General features: G+C 44.2%; 1 protein-coding gene across 1 annotated transcript in view; it reads right to left on the minus strand.

Moving 5' to 3' along the window:
* pals1a (protein associated with LIN7 1, MAGUK p55 family member a) overlaps positions 1-17,243 on the minus strand; it is a 51,812-nt gene that overhangs the window by 20,148 nt on the left and 14,421 nt on the right. Inside the window, exons 2-3 of the mRNA XM_046367715.1 lie at positions 7,507-8,050; positions 5,961-6,169 (exon numbers count right to left, since the gene is read on the minus strand). Of these exons, the coding sequence (XP_046223671.1) occupies positions 5,961-6,169; positions 7,507-7,879 (582 nt within the window). The 5' untranslated portion in view covers positions 7,880-8,050. The remainder of the gene's footprint in view (positions 1-5,960; positions 6,170-7,506; positions 8,051-17,243) is intronic.

Consider the following 17,243-nt stretch of genomic DNA (forward strand, 5'->3'; position numbering starts at 1 on the left):
AAGTCAAAGATAGAAGAGGGATAGGAGTCACGCCCGGAAACTTGAAACACATAAATGATTTACAGCTGTTCTCTCCGATCAAAGAAACGCATCAAAAAGTAACGCATCTACAGAAAGGTTTGAAGTATTTAAATATTTCCACCCATTTGATACAATAGGCTACATTTGTTCACCAGATTAGAGGGCATAGGGTTTGTGTTAAAACATTTAGTTGACTGGTTTTCATTTTTTCCTTGTGGGGTGAAAAAGTGAATTATTCTGAGATCTGGTGATCCATGCTCTGTTGATGGGCCTTCAAAAGCCTTTAGAGCGGCCCCAGCCCCAGTCCCAGGCCATGCAGCCCCAGGCCATGCAGCCCCAGGCCCAGGCCATGCAGCCCCAGGCCATGCATCCCCAGCCCCGGGCCATGCATCCCCAGCCCCGGGCCATGCATCCCCAGCCCATGCATCCCCAGCCCCGGGCCACGCATCCCCAGCCCCGGGCCACGCATCCCCAGCCCCGGGCCACGCATCCCCAGCCCCGGGCCACGCATCCCCAGCCCCGGGCCACGCATCCCCAGCCCCGGGCCACGCATCCCCAGCCCCGGGCCACGCATCCCCAGCCCATGCATCCCAGCCCCGGGCCATGCCCATCCCCAGCCCACGCAGGCCATGCAAGCAGAATAGTAAAATAACCACAGCCTAGGCCCCAGGTTCAGCTTGGGTTATGTTCATTAGGGCACGAAGCAGAATGACAGAATGTCTTGCAATGCTAATGAGCGTTTCTTATTGGTTGCCTTTTAAAGATCCTAAGCACCTAGATTCATAACATATCATACAAATTGCAACAAAAACATACATACAGATGTGCTCAAATGTGTTGGTACCCTTACAGCTCATTGAAATAATGCTTCATTGCTCCTGAAAAGAGATGACATTAAAAGCTATTTTATCATGTATACTTGCATGCCTTTGGTTTGTCATAGAATAAAGCAAAGAAGCTGTGAAAATAGATGAATTATTGCTTATTCTACAAAGATATTCTAAAATGGCCTGGAAACATTTGTTGATACCCCTTAGAAAATATAATAAATACTTGGATTATAGTGATATTTCAAACTATTTCGTATCTCACACACACATCTCCAATCTTGTAAACCAGTTATTCAGCCGATTTAAATGGACAGAAGTAGTCACTGAGCAGTTTGGTATCATTGTGTGCACCACACTGAACATGGACCAGAGTAAAGTAGTCACTGAGCTGTTTGGTATCATTGTGTTGACCACACTGAACATGGACCAGAGTAAAGTAGTCACTGAGCAGTTTGGTATCATTGTGTTGCACCACACTGAACATGGACCAGAGTAAAGTAGTCACTGAGCAGTTTGGTATCATTGTGTGGACCACACTGAACATGGACCAGAGTAAAGTAGTCACTGAGCAGTTTGGTATCATTGTGTTGCACCATACTGAACATGGACCAGAGAAAGGAAAGGACAGATTTGTCTGGAGAAGGCACCCATCAAACCTGAGACAGCTGGAGCAGTTTGCTCAGGAAGAGTGGGCCAAACTACCTGTTAGCAGGTACAGAATGCACCCATCAAACCTGAGTCAGCTGGAGCATTTTGCCACAGGAAGATGGACCAAAAAGTACCTGTTTGGTAGCAGGTACAGAATGCACCAGAACCTGTAAAGTAGTCACTGGAGCAGTTTGCTCAGGAAGAACATGGACCAAACTACCTGTTAACATTGGTACCACACTGAAATGGACCCATCAAACCTGAGACAGCTGGAGCAGTTTGCTCAGGAAGAGTGGGTGCATAAGTCTCATTGAGAGCTACATAAAACATTTGATTGCAGTGATTACCTCTAAAGGTTGTGCAACAAAACATTAGGTTATGGGTCCCATCATTTTTGGCCATACCATTTTCACTTGTTTTATTACCACACTGAACATGGACAATAAAAAAGTCACTGAGCAGTTGATCATAAAAAATGGAATAAAAAGTAGTCAAAGTGCTGTTTGGTATCAAATATGGAATAAACAATGGACCAGATGCAAATTGAGCAGTTTGGTATCATTTTCAAGTGATTTCAGAGAAAATAGCACATTCTTCGTTTTTTGTGGAGGGGTACCAACAAATTTGAAATTATACAAAAGTTCAATTTTAGCCAGTCAAGAGAAAATCCCTCCTTTCCTGTCAACTAAGCCTAACACTAAGCCTATGGGAGGTGGGGTTTTACAAGGGTGGACACAGGCAGAAAACACCCCTCACTTAATTGGTCTCCTCCAGAGCAAGGCTAATCCCACTATGGTGTTGTTTGTGTCTCTAGTATTCTGGTGACGTGGTTCACATGAGGACTGGCCAATAGGACACTCCGTACATAGGAAACAAAAAGATAAACAAAAATAACTGACCAAACTGGAATGCTGGTTGGCCCTTAACAGAGTACACAGTAGCAGAATATCTGACCACTGTGACTCAAAACTAAGAACAGTTTTGACTACGTACAGATAGCCTGTCTTCTCTTGAGAGCCAGGTCTGCCTATGTGCACACTGCCCACAACATGAGGTGGAAACCAAGCTGCACTTCCTAACCTCCTGCCAAATGTATGACCATAAGAGTGGGCCAAACTACCTGTTAACAGGTGCACAGAATGCACCCATTAACAAACCTGAGACCTTAGTTTGCACATAAGACAAAGATTTTAAAACAAATTCAATCTATTGGGTGAAATACCAGTGTGCCATCACAGCAGCAAGATGTGTGACCTGTTGCCACAAGAAAAGGGCAACCAGTGGAGTACAAAAACATTTGATTGCTGTGATTAAATATAACCTATTATTTATCTGTTTATTTATTTTCACTTTTTTATACTTCAACTATTTGAATTAAAAAATTTGAAAGTCTATTTCTATTAAATTTAAACTTTTGTGGATGTAATGTTTACTGTTAATTTCTGATTTATTTCCATTCTTGTCTTTTTCACTTTGAAATTTACAAAAGTTCAATTTTAGTAAACAAAATCCCTTTTCCCAACTAAGCCAACAAAGCCCTTTGAATTGAGAGAAAGGCAGACAGAGGCAGACATAGTGAGGTCTCCTCCAGAGCAAGGCTAATCCCACTATGGTGAGTTTGTGTCTCTAGTATTCTGGTCAGTGAGTTTGAGTTCTTGATTAGTTTGGGCTCTAAAACTGAATGGGGGCCCTTAACAGAGTACAGGAGCTGTTCTGTGCTGCTGGACTGGGGCAGAACAGTTTTGAGAGGACAGATAGCTGTTCTGTGCTGCCAGGTCTGGGGCACACTGCCCACAAAATGAGAGGACAGGAGCTGTTCTGTGCTGCTGGCTGGGGACAGATATTTCCCTTAGTTCACATAGACAAAGATTTTCAAATTCAATGATAAAATCTGGCTGGGTGAAATACCAGTGTGCCATCAGGCAGCAAGATCTGTGACTGCTGGCTGGGGCAGAAGTGGAGTACAAATACAGGAGCTGTTTTATCTGTTTATTTAGTTTCTTTCTGGCAACTATTTGCAGATTATAACATTTGAAAGGAGCTGTTTAAACTTTTGTGCTGCTGGCTGGGGCAATTTCTGATTTATTTCCCTTGTCAGGAGCTTTTCTGTAAACATGCTGGCTGGGGCAGAATGAGAAAGGCAGACAGGAGCTGTTCTGTGCTGCTGGCTGGGGTTTCAGAATGGGAGGTCAGGAGTTGTTCTTGATTAGCTTGCTGGATGGGGCAGAATGGGAGGACAGGAGCTGTTCTGTGCTGCTGGCTGGGGCAGAATGAGAGGACAGGAGCTGTTCTGTGCTGCTGGCTGGGGCAGAATGAGAGGACAGGAGCTGTTCTGTGCTGCTGGCTGGGGCAGAATGAGAGGACAGGAGCTGTTCTGTGCTGCTGGCTGGGGCAGAATGAGAGGACAGGAGCTGTTCTGTGCTGCTGGCTGAGGCAGAATGAGAGGACAGGAGCTGTTCTGTGCTGCTGGCTGAGGCAGAATGGGAAGAATGAGAGGACAGGAGCTGTTCTGTGCTGCTGGCTGGGGCAGAATGAGAGGACAGGAGCTGTTCTGTGCTTCTGGCTGGGGCAGAATGAGAGGACAGGAGCTGTTCTGTGCTGCTGGCTGGGGCAGAATGAGAGGACAGGAGCTGTTCTGTGCTGCTGGCTGGGGCAGAATGGGAAGAATGGACAGGAGCTGTTCTGTGCTGCTGGCTGGGGCAGAATGAGAGGACAGGAGCTGTTCTGTGCTGCTGGCTGGGGCAGAATGAGAGGACAGGAGCTGTTCTGTGCTGCTGGCTGGGGCAGAATGAGAGGACAGGAGCTGTTCTGTGCTGCTGGCTGGGGCAGAATGAGAGGACAGGAGCTGTTCTGTGCTGCTGGTTGAGGCAGAATGGGAAGAATGAGAGGACAGGAGCTGTTCTGTGCTGCTGGCTGGGGCAGAATGAGAGGACAGGAGTTTATTATGGTGTTTCATTAGCACTTCTTCACAACACAGTGAATCCAGGCAAAGAGGCTTTCTCCTCAATCAAGCTTCATTAGTGGACAAAACATACAAAAAGACATTTGGAGTACTTTGTGGAGGTTCCTGTCCATTTAAAACCTCATACACGGCACAAACTCTGCTGAACGTCAAACTCACGGCTGGTAGGCTACCTAATTCAGGCAAAGGTTTCTACAACTCCTAGTGTGCAGCTTAGTGTGTGCATGCATGCACATATTTTATATAGATATTACACACATACACACATACACACACACATAAATACATACAAACATACATACATGTGTGTGCACGCAAGTCTCAGTGTGTGTGCATGTGGTACAGTGGGGCAAAAAAGTATTTCATTTGCAAATTAATTAATTAAAAATTCTACAATGTGATTTTCTGGATATTTTTCTCATTTTGTCTGTCATAGTTGAGGTGTACCTATGATGAAAATTATAGGCCTCTCACATATTTTTAAGTGGGAGAACTTGCACAATTGGTGGCTGACTACATACTTTCTGTATATATTCCTGTCATTGCGTCACACAGACCCTCCCCAGTCCTTACCTCTTGGCCTCAGATCAAGTGTGTATCCCTCTCATTTCATTCTGTTCTAGTTTCCATGAAGTCTGAGGTGGGGGCTCAGCCAAAGACCAGTGGAGCGACGCACAGGTTTATTTGGAATTTAGTATACAGGAGCACTAACCCCTACTGCCTCATTCTACCCCCTTCCCCAGACCCACACCATTCTCCCCCCCCAGCCCCAAACAACCAACCTCTTCCCCCAGACCTACTCAATACGCTCCAGGTACAAGTTGCCCACAGGCAACAGATCCTAAGGTCAGCTTACTCCTCTGGAAATCCTACCCTTAAGCATTCTAATGCAAAACACAAAACTGTCTCTGGATCAGCACCCCCCCGAACCAGTTCATGTGCTGAGCCACTTCTGATCTAGGATCAGTTTTTTCTATGCAAACCCTACCCTTAACCCTGACGTAGTAATACCCCAAACTGACTGAGATCAGCATCTAGGTGTCATCTCCTGGGCCAGGCCCGGAGCGCGGTGTATGTAGGGAATAATCAACGAGGGGCTATGCGTTCTGTGGTGAATAACGCACAACGTTGAAGGTGTCTGCCACATCACACTTGCTAAGACGGCTAAAATCTGCTAGTGAGCTGCTCAACAACTGTGACAAATGTATTTGAGAGAAAAGTGATCATTGTGGAACTTTATGTTTTCAATAAACATTGGAAACTAAATATAGTTTACATGCTGTCAACAATCTATTCCAACCCTCACTGTTTTGTCCCATAGTTGCCCAGGCGTCGGTTTTGTTGCTAAATACCCAAGCTGTCTGTAAGAGTGGGGAAGGGTGGGCTGGGGCGGTTCACGTGCTGCTGTGAGATCTGTAAGCCCTGATCTATGATCAGTTTACCCTAACCTGAACCATTCTAATCAGAACACCCCAAACTGACTCCAGACCAGGACTCACCTCGTGTGCCAGGCCCTGAGCGCGGTCTGTGTGTGGGAAGGGCGGGCTGGGCCTGTTCATGTGCTGGGCCACAGCGTTGTGGATGTTGAAGGCCTTCTGGAAGTCAGTCTTCTGGACCAGCTGCAGCACCAGCTCCACGTCCTCCTGGCTCTGGCCGTCAGACAGGCAGTGCTGCACCTGCTTCAGGGACATCAGCAGCTCCTCCAACTCTGTACGGAGGAAAGTGAGTCAGGCATACATATACCGTACTGACAGGTCACCCATAGAAATACAGTACACATAAGCCAGACACACACATGCAGAAAAAAAAAACAGTGAACTCAAAAAAAAAAAAAAATTCTGTTCCAAAACATTCTGAACCAGGCTACAAAATGGCTGCCCCATCGCTGTTCTTGCCTGCTCTACCACTCTTCCTGCCAAGTTAATAACACGTCGTATAGCCCGCCTGGCCTAACGGGTCACGTAGCCCGCCTGGCCTAACGGGTCACGTAGCCCGCCAAGACAGGATATTAATAGCTGGGATACAACTCCAAAATAAATAAAATTCTTCAATCTTACCAGCTCTCTCAAATCCAGACCCCTCTTTTAGGCATATCTGTCCAGTGTAAGTAACACCAAAATAAGGAGAGGGTTGGTGTGTCAAAGGGGGGTATGTTATTAGGAGGCTAGTGTCATCTCATCTGATGGAGGACCTACTGTCTCTCTCCATATAGTTTTTTTTAGGCCAGGCGGGCTACGCGACCCGTTCGGCCAGGCGGGCTACGCGACCCGTTCGGCCAGGGGGGCTACGCGACCGGTTCGGCCAGGCGGGAGATGGGGCAGCCACTCAGGGAAAGAGAGCAGCCATTGTACCCTAGTTCAGAATGTTTTGGAACAGACTTTTTAATTAATGTCCCCTCACAGGGCCCTCCCCTCCCCCCGAGGATCACTCACTCACAGAGCTTTAGAACAGGAATGCACCCACCATAGGCCTACAGACTAGGGGGGGTGTTGTGTCATTCATAAGCCTACTTGGAACAGTGAACTTGGGTTGAGAGAAAGCCACAGACCGACACAAAGTATACATGTGTACTGAGAGAAAAGAGATGGATGATTATAAAAGCTAGAGATGTCAAGGTCAGGGCTATTAAGCTGTCATTTTAGTCTGGTTGGTGTCATGTGTCTGTCTGATACTGATGTGTTGATGCTGCAGCTTGGTCCAGGCCTTTCGAAGAGATGTTTCTCAACGAGACTAACCTGGTTAAATAATAGCTTTATGCTGTTCTGACAGCTCTAGAGGTGTATTCTGAATTCTAGATGGACCCCACCCACTCCTGTAAATCTAAAAAGATCAACTTAAACAAAATGGCACTTCCTTCACCACACTATCTGAGCAGTAATGATGCCATACTTACATAGTGTGGTTGATTTTAAATTCAGCAGGACACAACCACCAACTTGTTAGAACTTTATCTTGGCTAGTGACCAGAGACTGATGCCAAACAACGGGCACTTAATAGAGCATTTAATATTGTACATCTTTGTTCTCATATTCAGTCCTACTCACCCAGTAGAGTGGGGGCCCCCAGGTTGGGTGGCAGTCCCAGTGGCCCTCCAGGGCCCTCGATGGGGTCGAAGGTGGGGTTATCGATGCCCACCTTGGGGTTCTGAGACAGCTTCTTGAGCCGTATGGAGGCGGTCAGATCCAGCTCCTGTCTGTTCCTGCCCTCTTCCTCCTTCCTCCTCCGGTCTTCCTGGTGCTGACGGATCCTCTCCAGCTGGGCAGAGCGCCTCACAGGCAGGGTACGGGCACCCAGGTCCCCCGGGCAGTCCACCGCCATCTCCCTGTGCCACTGCTGGGGCTCCTCCTGGTTGGTCTCAACTCCTCCTCTTCCGTCTGACTCAGTCATGTGACCGTTCATATAGGATGTGGTTATCATTATCACCCTTGCTCCTTCTCCTGCTCCTCCGTGTGTGTGTTTGCAAGTGGTTGGCTGGGGGAAGCACTATGAGGTGTGATTTCTGCATGTCCGGGACCCAGCGGCCATGACACCCTAACTCACTACTGATGACGACTCGGCAGATGCTGGGATTCCAGGAGGGAAGGACACCTGCAGAACAGGAAGGGAAGAACGGTCAGTATGGTACTGCAATGCTGTTGGTCACAGACAAACCACAACATAATACAGCCACACGACCTTAAATTTCAATGAAATTTTTCTGCCATTGTAATCTTTGGGCAGGCCGCCTAAGAGTTTATTTTCAGGCCGCCTGAGTCCAAACAAATGCAAATACGATCTCAGTATTAACATAAAAATAAAATCAGATAAAGTTTGGAGAGAAGTGGACATAATTCCAAAAACAATTCATTTAAAACTGCAGAAATGTCTAAGCTCCATGGAGAAATGTGTAGAATTGCAGTAGATTGGCATACAAAAACAAATGTCTCTACATTGCGAAGATGGGGCCTCTAAAATGTACCTGTTCCCATTGGCTGACCACGCTCAATGCCCCACCCACCACCTAAGCACGTTTTTTTAACCAGAAAAAAACAAAACACCAAATGAATCCACAGAGCAGTCAGTCACTTACTGTACATCTCACCATCCAGGATTCAGCCCAAATAATTAGCTTTTTACACACACACCTCCCCAGCCAACATCTAAAACCTCTACTGGTCACAATGGCAACACCCACCCGTAGCACGCGCTCCAGCAGGTGTATCTCACTGATCATCCCTAAAGCCAACACCTCATTTGGCTGCCTTTCCTTCCAGTTCTCTGCTGCCTGTGACTGGAACGAATTGCAAAAATCGCTGAAGTTGGAGACTTTTATGTCCCTCACCAACTTCAAACATCTGTAATCTGAGCAGCTAACCGATCGCTGCAGCTGTACATAGTCTATCGGTAAATAGCCCACCCATTTTTACCTACCTCATCCCCATACTGTTCATATTTATTTACTTTTCTGCTCTTTTGCACACCAGTATCTCTACCTGTACATGACCATCTGATCATTTATCACTCCAGTGTTAATCTGCAAAATTGTAATTATTCGCCTACCTCCTCATGCCTTTTGCACACAATCTATAGCGACTCGCTTTTTTTCTACTGTGTTATTGACTTGTTAATAGTTTACTCCATGTGTAACTCTGTGTTGTCTGTTCACACTGCTATGCTTTATCTTGGCCAGGTCGCAGTTGCAAATGAGAACTTGTTCTCAACTAGCCTACCTGGTTAAATAAAGGTGAAATTAAAAATAAAAACAATATCCCCAACCCACTGTAAACAACCTAAAATACACTTCAAGTGGAACCCAGAGACGAAGCTATTTACACACGTGGAACCCAGAAAGAGTAGCTGCTGCTTCTGCAACAGCTAATGGGGGTCCTAATAAAATATTAAAATACTAAATAAGCCAACTAAAACAGAGACACCAAGCTACTACAATCTGTGGTCACTGCTGTTCTCTACAGGTCCCTCCCTCCCACTGTGGTCCCTGCTATTCTCTACAGGTCCCTGCTATTCTCTACAGGTCCCTGCTATTCTCTACAGGTCCCTGCTATTCTCTAAAGGTTCCTGCTATTCTCTAAAGGTTCCTGCTATTCTCTTCCTGCTATTCTCTAAAGGTTCCTGCTATTCTCTATAGGTTCCTGCTATTCTCTATAGGTCTCTCCCTCCCTCTCTTCATTATCCCTGCTGTTCTCTACAGCTCCCTCCGCCGTCAGTCTGTCAGCTGGTTGAGCCAGACCAGGCCAGACCAGAGGCCATTATCACTCAGTTAATCACCTTATATTACATACACAGACTGTTTTAAACCAAACAAATACCTCAGGCTTCACACACACTCGCAGGCACACAAACAGAGTCTCACAGTCAGTCAAACACCACACACACACACACACACACACACACACACACACACACACACACACACACACACACACACACACACACACACACACACTTTTAACCCTTGACCCACAGACACACTCCCCTCTCCAATGGATCTCTCTGACAAAAGGGTCAAAGGGCACTCAGAGAAACAGCTCTGCAGTTTTACACTTCAGAAGTAAAACCTTTAGGGCTGTCCCCGACAAAAAAACTAAATCCTGGTCGACCAAGTCATCTGTTGTTTCAACTAGAGGTTGACCGATTAAAAATCGGCAAACGGGTGATGATTTAACAAAAGCGCATTCGTGGGAAAAAAAAGCACAATAGTTTCACAAATGTACCTAATCATAAACATCAATGCCTTTCTTAAAATCAATACACAGAAGTATATATTTTTTAAACCTGCATATTTAGTTAAAATAAATTAATGTTAGCAGGCAATATTAACTAGGGAAATTGTGTCACTTCTCTTGTGTTTATTGCACGCAGAGTCAGAGTATATGCAACAATTTGGGCCGCCTGGCTCGTTGCGAACTGTGTGAAGACCGCCATTAATTTGCCAGAATTTTACATAATTATGACATAACATGTCAATGCAATATTTATGGTTCCGTATTTCAATGAAAGAATAAAGGTTTTGTTTTCAAAATGATAATTTCCAGATTTGACCAGATTAATGACCATAGGCTCATATCTATGTTAATAATATTAAAGTCTATGATAGAGCAGTCTATGATAGAGCAGTCTATGATAGAGCAGTCTATGATAGAGCAGTCTATGATAGAGCAGTCTATGATAGAGCAGTCTATGATAGAGCAGTCTATGATAGAGCAGTCTATGATAGAGCAGTCTATGATAGAGCAGTCTATGATAGAGCAGTCTATGATAGAGCAGTCTATGATAGAGCAGTCTATGATAGAGCAGTCTATGATAGAGCAGTCTATGATAGAGCAGTCTATGATAGAGCAGTCTATGATAGAGCAGTAGCAGGCTCGTAAGCATTCATTCAAACAGCAGCTCTTAGCAATGCTTGAAGCACAGTGCTGTTTAGGACTTCAAGCCTATCAACTCCCGAGAATAGGCTGAAAATACTAAAGTGCCCATTAGAACATCCAATAGTCAAAAGGCATATGAAATACAAAATGGTATAGAGAGAAACAGTCGACACGTCATCATTCCTATAATAACTACAAACTAAAACTTCTTAACTGGGAATATTGAACCACCAGCTTTCATATGTTCTCATGTTCTGAGCAAGGAACATAAACATTAGCTTTTTTTTTTTTTTTTACATGGCACATATTGCACTTCTACTTTCTTCTCAAACTCTGTGTTTTTGCATGATTTAAACCAAATTGAACAGGTTTCATTATTTGAGACTAAATAGATTTAAATGTATGTATTAAGTTAAAATGTGTTCATTCAGTATTGTTGTAATTGTCATTACTACAAAATATAAAACTCTTAAATTATTATTATTTTTAAAAATCAGTATTATTATTTTCTTTTTTAAATCAGCATTTGCTTTTTTGGTCCTACAATAAATCGGTATCGGCGTTGAAAAATCATAATCGGTAGAACTCTACTTTCAACCAATCGATTAGACAACATTGTTAAAAAAGTTACATTTTCCATATATAAAACATCCTATGTGTTTGAATCAAATCAACTATATGCACTGAGCTTGTCTGATGCTTTAACACAAGAAACCGCTAAAGCAGTCATTTTAGTGGATTGGTATATTCTAATTCTAATCTCAAAATGTTATGTACCTTATACCAGCCCACAAAATCAAAGCAGTCTTATCCGTCTACTAGGAGTACACAGTGAGAGTGTGGTGTAATTTACAAATGGCAAGAAGACCAAGAAGAATGGATGCACATGCTGCATTAGTGCAGCTACAAGATCTGAATGAAAGGTTCCCAGATGCTGGCAAGGAATTAATCATGGACATCTCGGATGATTTCTCTTCTGATTCTGAGCCACAGCCTGAACCTACATATCCGAAGTGCAAAACAAGTCACAACAATATGCATTGAGCAGGTGTCCGCAACACCACCAAATGAAACGGTGACGAGGCTTGTGGAGCCGTACGTTGGCAAGGAGAGGAATGTCATCATCATGGACAACTTCTTCACTTCAATTCCACTGGTGAATAAGTTGCTTGTGAAAAAAATAAAAACCTTGTTGGCACCATGGCCAAAGCGAGAAGGGAGCTCCCTCCCTCTGCACAAAATAAGGCACCTGCACAGCCGTACAATGCTGAAGAATGACAAGACAACGCTTCCACTATACCAATGCAAGGCAAGAAAGAACGTTTCTGTCGTCATGAGCACCATGCATCTGTCATCGACAGAACAAAGATAAAAAAAACAGATACTATTACACACTACAACCAAATGCATGTCAATATGACATAATACGCCACATATCAGGGGTCATCAACTAGACTGTTTAGGCTACTCATGTTTAGACTAGTGATATTTTCATCATTTGACTGTGTGTCTTTGTGGTTAGGATATTTTGTCATTTATAGAGATATATATATATATATAAAAAGCTGTGTTCCAACACATATGGTTTCTGTTTCATAGTTAGGCACTCCACAAATAAAATGTATTGAACAGTTGAATGTGTTTTGTTTTTACATAGTAAAAACCTAATGAAAATGCTATTTTGTTATTTGAAATGAAAAAAATATTGTATTCTAAATGTTACCTAAACACATTCATGAACACAACCAAATGATTAATTTGGCAATAGCATATATGAAATGTATTAATTATACTGTTAGAATGTTGCAGTCAGAATGACTGCTAGTTAGCTAGATGGGAGGTCCCTCGAAGCCCAGTGGCTCCAGTGTTTAATGCAGTTTGATTAAATAATTAAGACAAATGATTCAAGAGGGAGCCAGATGACCATGCTGTTTAAACATTTTTTTTAATACAAAAAAGTGCCTGTGACTGGCACATGTTGTCCCATTCTCCTTCAGTGAACGGGCACCACAGCACAGCAAGTGTTTATCACGCTGTGCTAAAGCTGCAACATAATTACAGACATTTTGTTTCTTACTCGTTTCTCTGACTGAAAAGTTCTGTTACAGAAATACCTCATTTGTTGACCCCTATTACTTTAACCCTTGCTCGCTTTACGTGAAACATGTACAGTGGGGCAAAAAAGTATTTAGTCAGCCACCAATTGTGTAAGTTCTCCCACTTAACAAGATGAGGCCTGTAATTTTCATCATAGGTATACTTCAACTATGACAGACAAAAAGAAAATAAAATCCAGAAAATCACATTGTAAGATTTTTAATGAATTTATTTGCAAATTACAGTGGAAAATAAGTATTTGGTCACCAACAAACAAGCAAGATTTCTGGCTCTCATAGACCTGTAACTTCTTCTTTAAGAGGCTCCTCTGTCCTCCACTCATTACCTGTATTAATGGCACCTGTTTGAACTTGTTATCAGTATATAGACACCTGTCCACAACCTCAAAAAGTCACACTCCAAACTCTACTATGGCCAAGACCAAAGAGCGGTCAAGGACACCAGAAACAAAATCGTAGACCTGCACCTGCAATAGGTAAGCAGCTTGGTTTGAAGAAATCAACTGTGGGAGCAATTATTAGGAAATGGAAGACATACAAGACCACTGATAATCTCCCTCGATCTGAGGCTCCACGCAAGTTCTCACCCCGTGGGGTCAAAATGATCACAAGAACTGTGAGCAAAAATCTCAGAACCACACGGGGGGACCTAGTGAATGACCTGCAGAAAGCTGGGACCAAAGTAACAAAGCCTACCATCAGTAACACACTACGCCGCCAGGGACTCAAACCCTGCAGTGCCAGATGTGTCCCCCTGCTTAAGCCAGTACATGTCCAGGCCCGTCTGAAGTTTGCTAGAGAGCAGTTGGATGATCCTGAAGAAGATTGGGAGAATGACATATGGTCAGATGAAACCAAAATATATATTTTTATAACTAAAAACTCAACTCGTTGTGTTTGGAGGACAAAAAATGCTGAGTTGCATCCAAAGAACACCATATCTACTGTAAAGCATGGGGGTGGAAACATAATGCTTTGGGGCTGTTTTTCTGCAAAGGAACCAGGACAACCGATCCGTGTAAAGGAAAGAATGAATTGGGCCATGTATCGTGAGATTTTGAGTGAAAACCTCCTTCCATCAGCAAGGGCATTGAAGATGAAACGTGGCTGGGTCTTTCAGCATGACAATGATCCCAAACACACTGCCCGGGCAACGAAGGAGTGGCTTCGTGAGAAGCATTTCAAGGTCCTGGAGTGGCCTAGCCAGTCTCCAGATCTCAACCCCATAGAAAATCTTTGGAGGGGTTGCCCAGGAACAGCCCCAAACATCACTGCTCTAGAGATCTGCATGGAGGAATGGGCCAAAATACCAGCAACAGTGTGTGAAAACCCTGTGAAGACTTACAGAAAACACTTGACCTCTGTTATATTCCCTTTGTTGGCAATGACAAAGTATTGAGATAAATAAGTATTTGGTCAATAACAAAAGTTTTCCACCATAATTTGCAAATAAATTCATTAAAAATCCTACAATGTGATTTTCTGGATTTTTTTCTAATTTTGTCTGTCTGTCATAGCTGAAGTGTACCCATGATGAAAATTACAGGCCTCTCATCTTTTTAAGTGGAAGAACTTGCACAATTGGTGGCTGACTAAATACTTTTTTGCCCCACTGTATGTATTGCGTGCACGTGACCAATAGGGCCTGCACTATAGCCGCCTATCAATCACATCAATAAATTGGTTATAACAGACTCTGGACACCACTACACGTGACAGCAAAATGGATGTGGAGGACGTGAAAAAGACACTGGAAATGGGTGAATGTTTACTGGTTGCTCAGGAGGGAAAGGGGAAGTCAGATGTGTGGAAGACATGGGACTTAGTTGTGAAACTACAGGAGATCCAGATAATGGAGGGTATAGGAACAATCACTGCGTGAGTATAATGCGTACCAAACTGTTTCTGTTAGACTACAGTATTATTTTTACTGACCATTTGGAAGTGTAAAACACTAAATACATTATAAAATGTACTAAAAAGAAAGTCTGTTGTGAAGAACAAATTAATACAGTGCATTCAGACCCCTGGACTTTTTCCACAGTTACGTTACAGCCTAATTCTAAAATGGATTAAATAACCCCCCCCAATCTACACACAATCATGACAAAGCGGAATCAGGTTTAGACATCTTTGCAAAGGTATTACAAATAAAAAACAGATATACCTTATTTACATCAGTATTCAGACACTTTGCTATGAGACTCTGTTGCATTCCGTTTCCATTGATTATCCCTGATACGTTTCTACAACGTGATTGGAGTCCACCTGTGGTAAATTCAATTGATTGGACAGAGTTCCTCTGTTGAGATAGGAGAATCTTCCAAAAGGACAACCATCTCAGCAGCACTCCACAAATCAGCCCTTTATGGTAGAGTGGCCAGACGGAAGTCACTCATCAGTAAAAGGAACATGAGAGCCCGCTTCAAGTTTGCCAAATGGCACCTAAAGGACTCTCAGACCATGATGAACAAGATTCTCTGGTTTGATGAAACCAAGATTGAACTCGTTGGCCTGAATGCCAAGCATCACGTCTGCAGGAAACCTGGCACCATCCCTACGGTGAAGCATGCTGGTGGCAGTATCATGCTGGGGGATGTTTTTCAGAGGCAGGGACTGGGAGACTAGTCAGGTTTGAGGAAAAGATGAACGGCGCAAAGTACAGAGAGAACCTTGATGAAAATCTGCTCCAGAGCACTCAGGACCTCAGACTGGGGCGAAGATTCACCTTCAACAGGACAACGACCATAAGCACACAACCAAGAGAACACAGGAGTGGTATCAGGACAAGTCTCTGAATGTCCTTGAGTGGCCCAGCCAGAGCCCGGACTTGAACGCGATCAAAAATAGCTGTGCCGCGACGTTCCCCATCCAACCTGAGAGCTTGAAAGAATCTGCAGAAAATAATGGGAGAAACTCCCCAAATACAGATGGTATAGGAGAGAGAGAATAATGTGTGATGTAATATAGAGTACTTCTCCTGTCCTATTCGTTGTCCTGTGTGAATTTAAGTATGCCCTCTCTAATTCTCTCTTTCTCTCGGAGGACCTGAGCCCTAGGACCATGCCTCAGGACTACCTGACATGATGACTCCTTGCTGTCCCCAGTCCACCTGGCCATGCTGCTGCTCCAGTTTCAACTGTTCTGCCTGTGATTATTATTATTTGACCATGCTGGTCATTTATGAACATTTGAACATCTTGGTCATGTTCTGTTATAATCTCCACCCCGGCACAGCCAGAAGAGGACTGGCCACCCCACATAGCCTGGTTCCTCTCTAGGTTTCTTCCTAGGTTTTGGCCTTTCTAGGGAGTTTTTGCTAGCCACCGTGCTTCTACACCTGCGTTGCTTGATGTTTGGGGTTTTAGGCTGAGTTTCTGTACAGCACTTTGAGATATCAGCTGATGTACGAAGGGCTATATAAATACATTTGATTTAATTATATTGATTTGATTATAAAAGGTGACTGTGGAGTCAGTACACATAGATGACATTTCAGTGGAACACACTGTTGTAATCTCAGGAAGATAACCAATATCAACCAATATCAGCTCTCTCCCTCGCTCCAACAGGCCAGCACTGGTCACATGAAGCCGTACACTAGAAGAATAGATAACCTTTGTCCCTCCATCCGTGGATCAACCCCTCCTCCACAGGTCCAGTCACATTCCGCTCTTCCTAGTTAGCTCCAGTCCGAGCTGGACATACTCCCCAGGTCCTGCACTACTGAGCTGTGTCCCAGTGAGTCAGTGAGTGAGTGAGTGAGATTGACATGGCACACATTCTAACCTCCTCAGCACAGCTCTGAATCTGAACAAGACCTCAATCTGCCCTCCTTATCTCAAGAAATCCCTCATCTACCTCTTTTGCCTCTCTTTTTTGTCTGGGCTCTCCTCTCTTCCCCCTCCCTCCCTTTCCCTTCCTCCCTCCCTTTCCCTCTCTGTCAGCCTCTCTGCTGTGTGGAGATTACATGCCTCAAAGCACCCTTATGCATCTCCATGACAACAGCTTTGTCAGCAGGCAGGAGGTAAAGAGACAACACAAAGACACACAGGGAGGACTGTAGAAAGAGGGAGATTTTGGGGGGCGAGAAATAGGGTCCTCTGTCCTTACCCAGGTGTTGGTTAGTTGGTTATTTGGTGCTCTGCTCTATAGTAGTAGCTAAGCTGAGGGCTCTCCTCTCTGTAGATTTCCCCCAGGGGAGTGGGTCCTCTCCCAGGCTGTGGATCAGTGACTCTACCCTCCTCTTAGGATCAACAGGCAAGGCACTCAGTCTGCTTGCTCAGTCAGGTGGGAATG

This window comes from Oncorhynchus gorbuscha, linkage group LG10 (assembly GCF_021184085.1).
Source record: "Oncorhynchus gorbuscha isolate QuinsamMale2020 ecotype Even-year linkage group LG10, OgorEven_v1.0, whole genome shotgun sequence".
In the NCBI taxonomy this organism is placed as follows: Eukaryota; Metazoa; Chordata; class Actinopteri; order Salmoniformes; family Salmonidae; genus Oncorhynchus; species Oncorhynchus gorbuscha.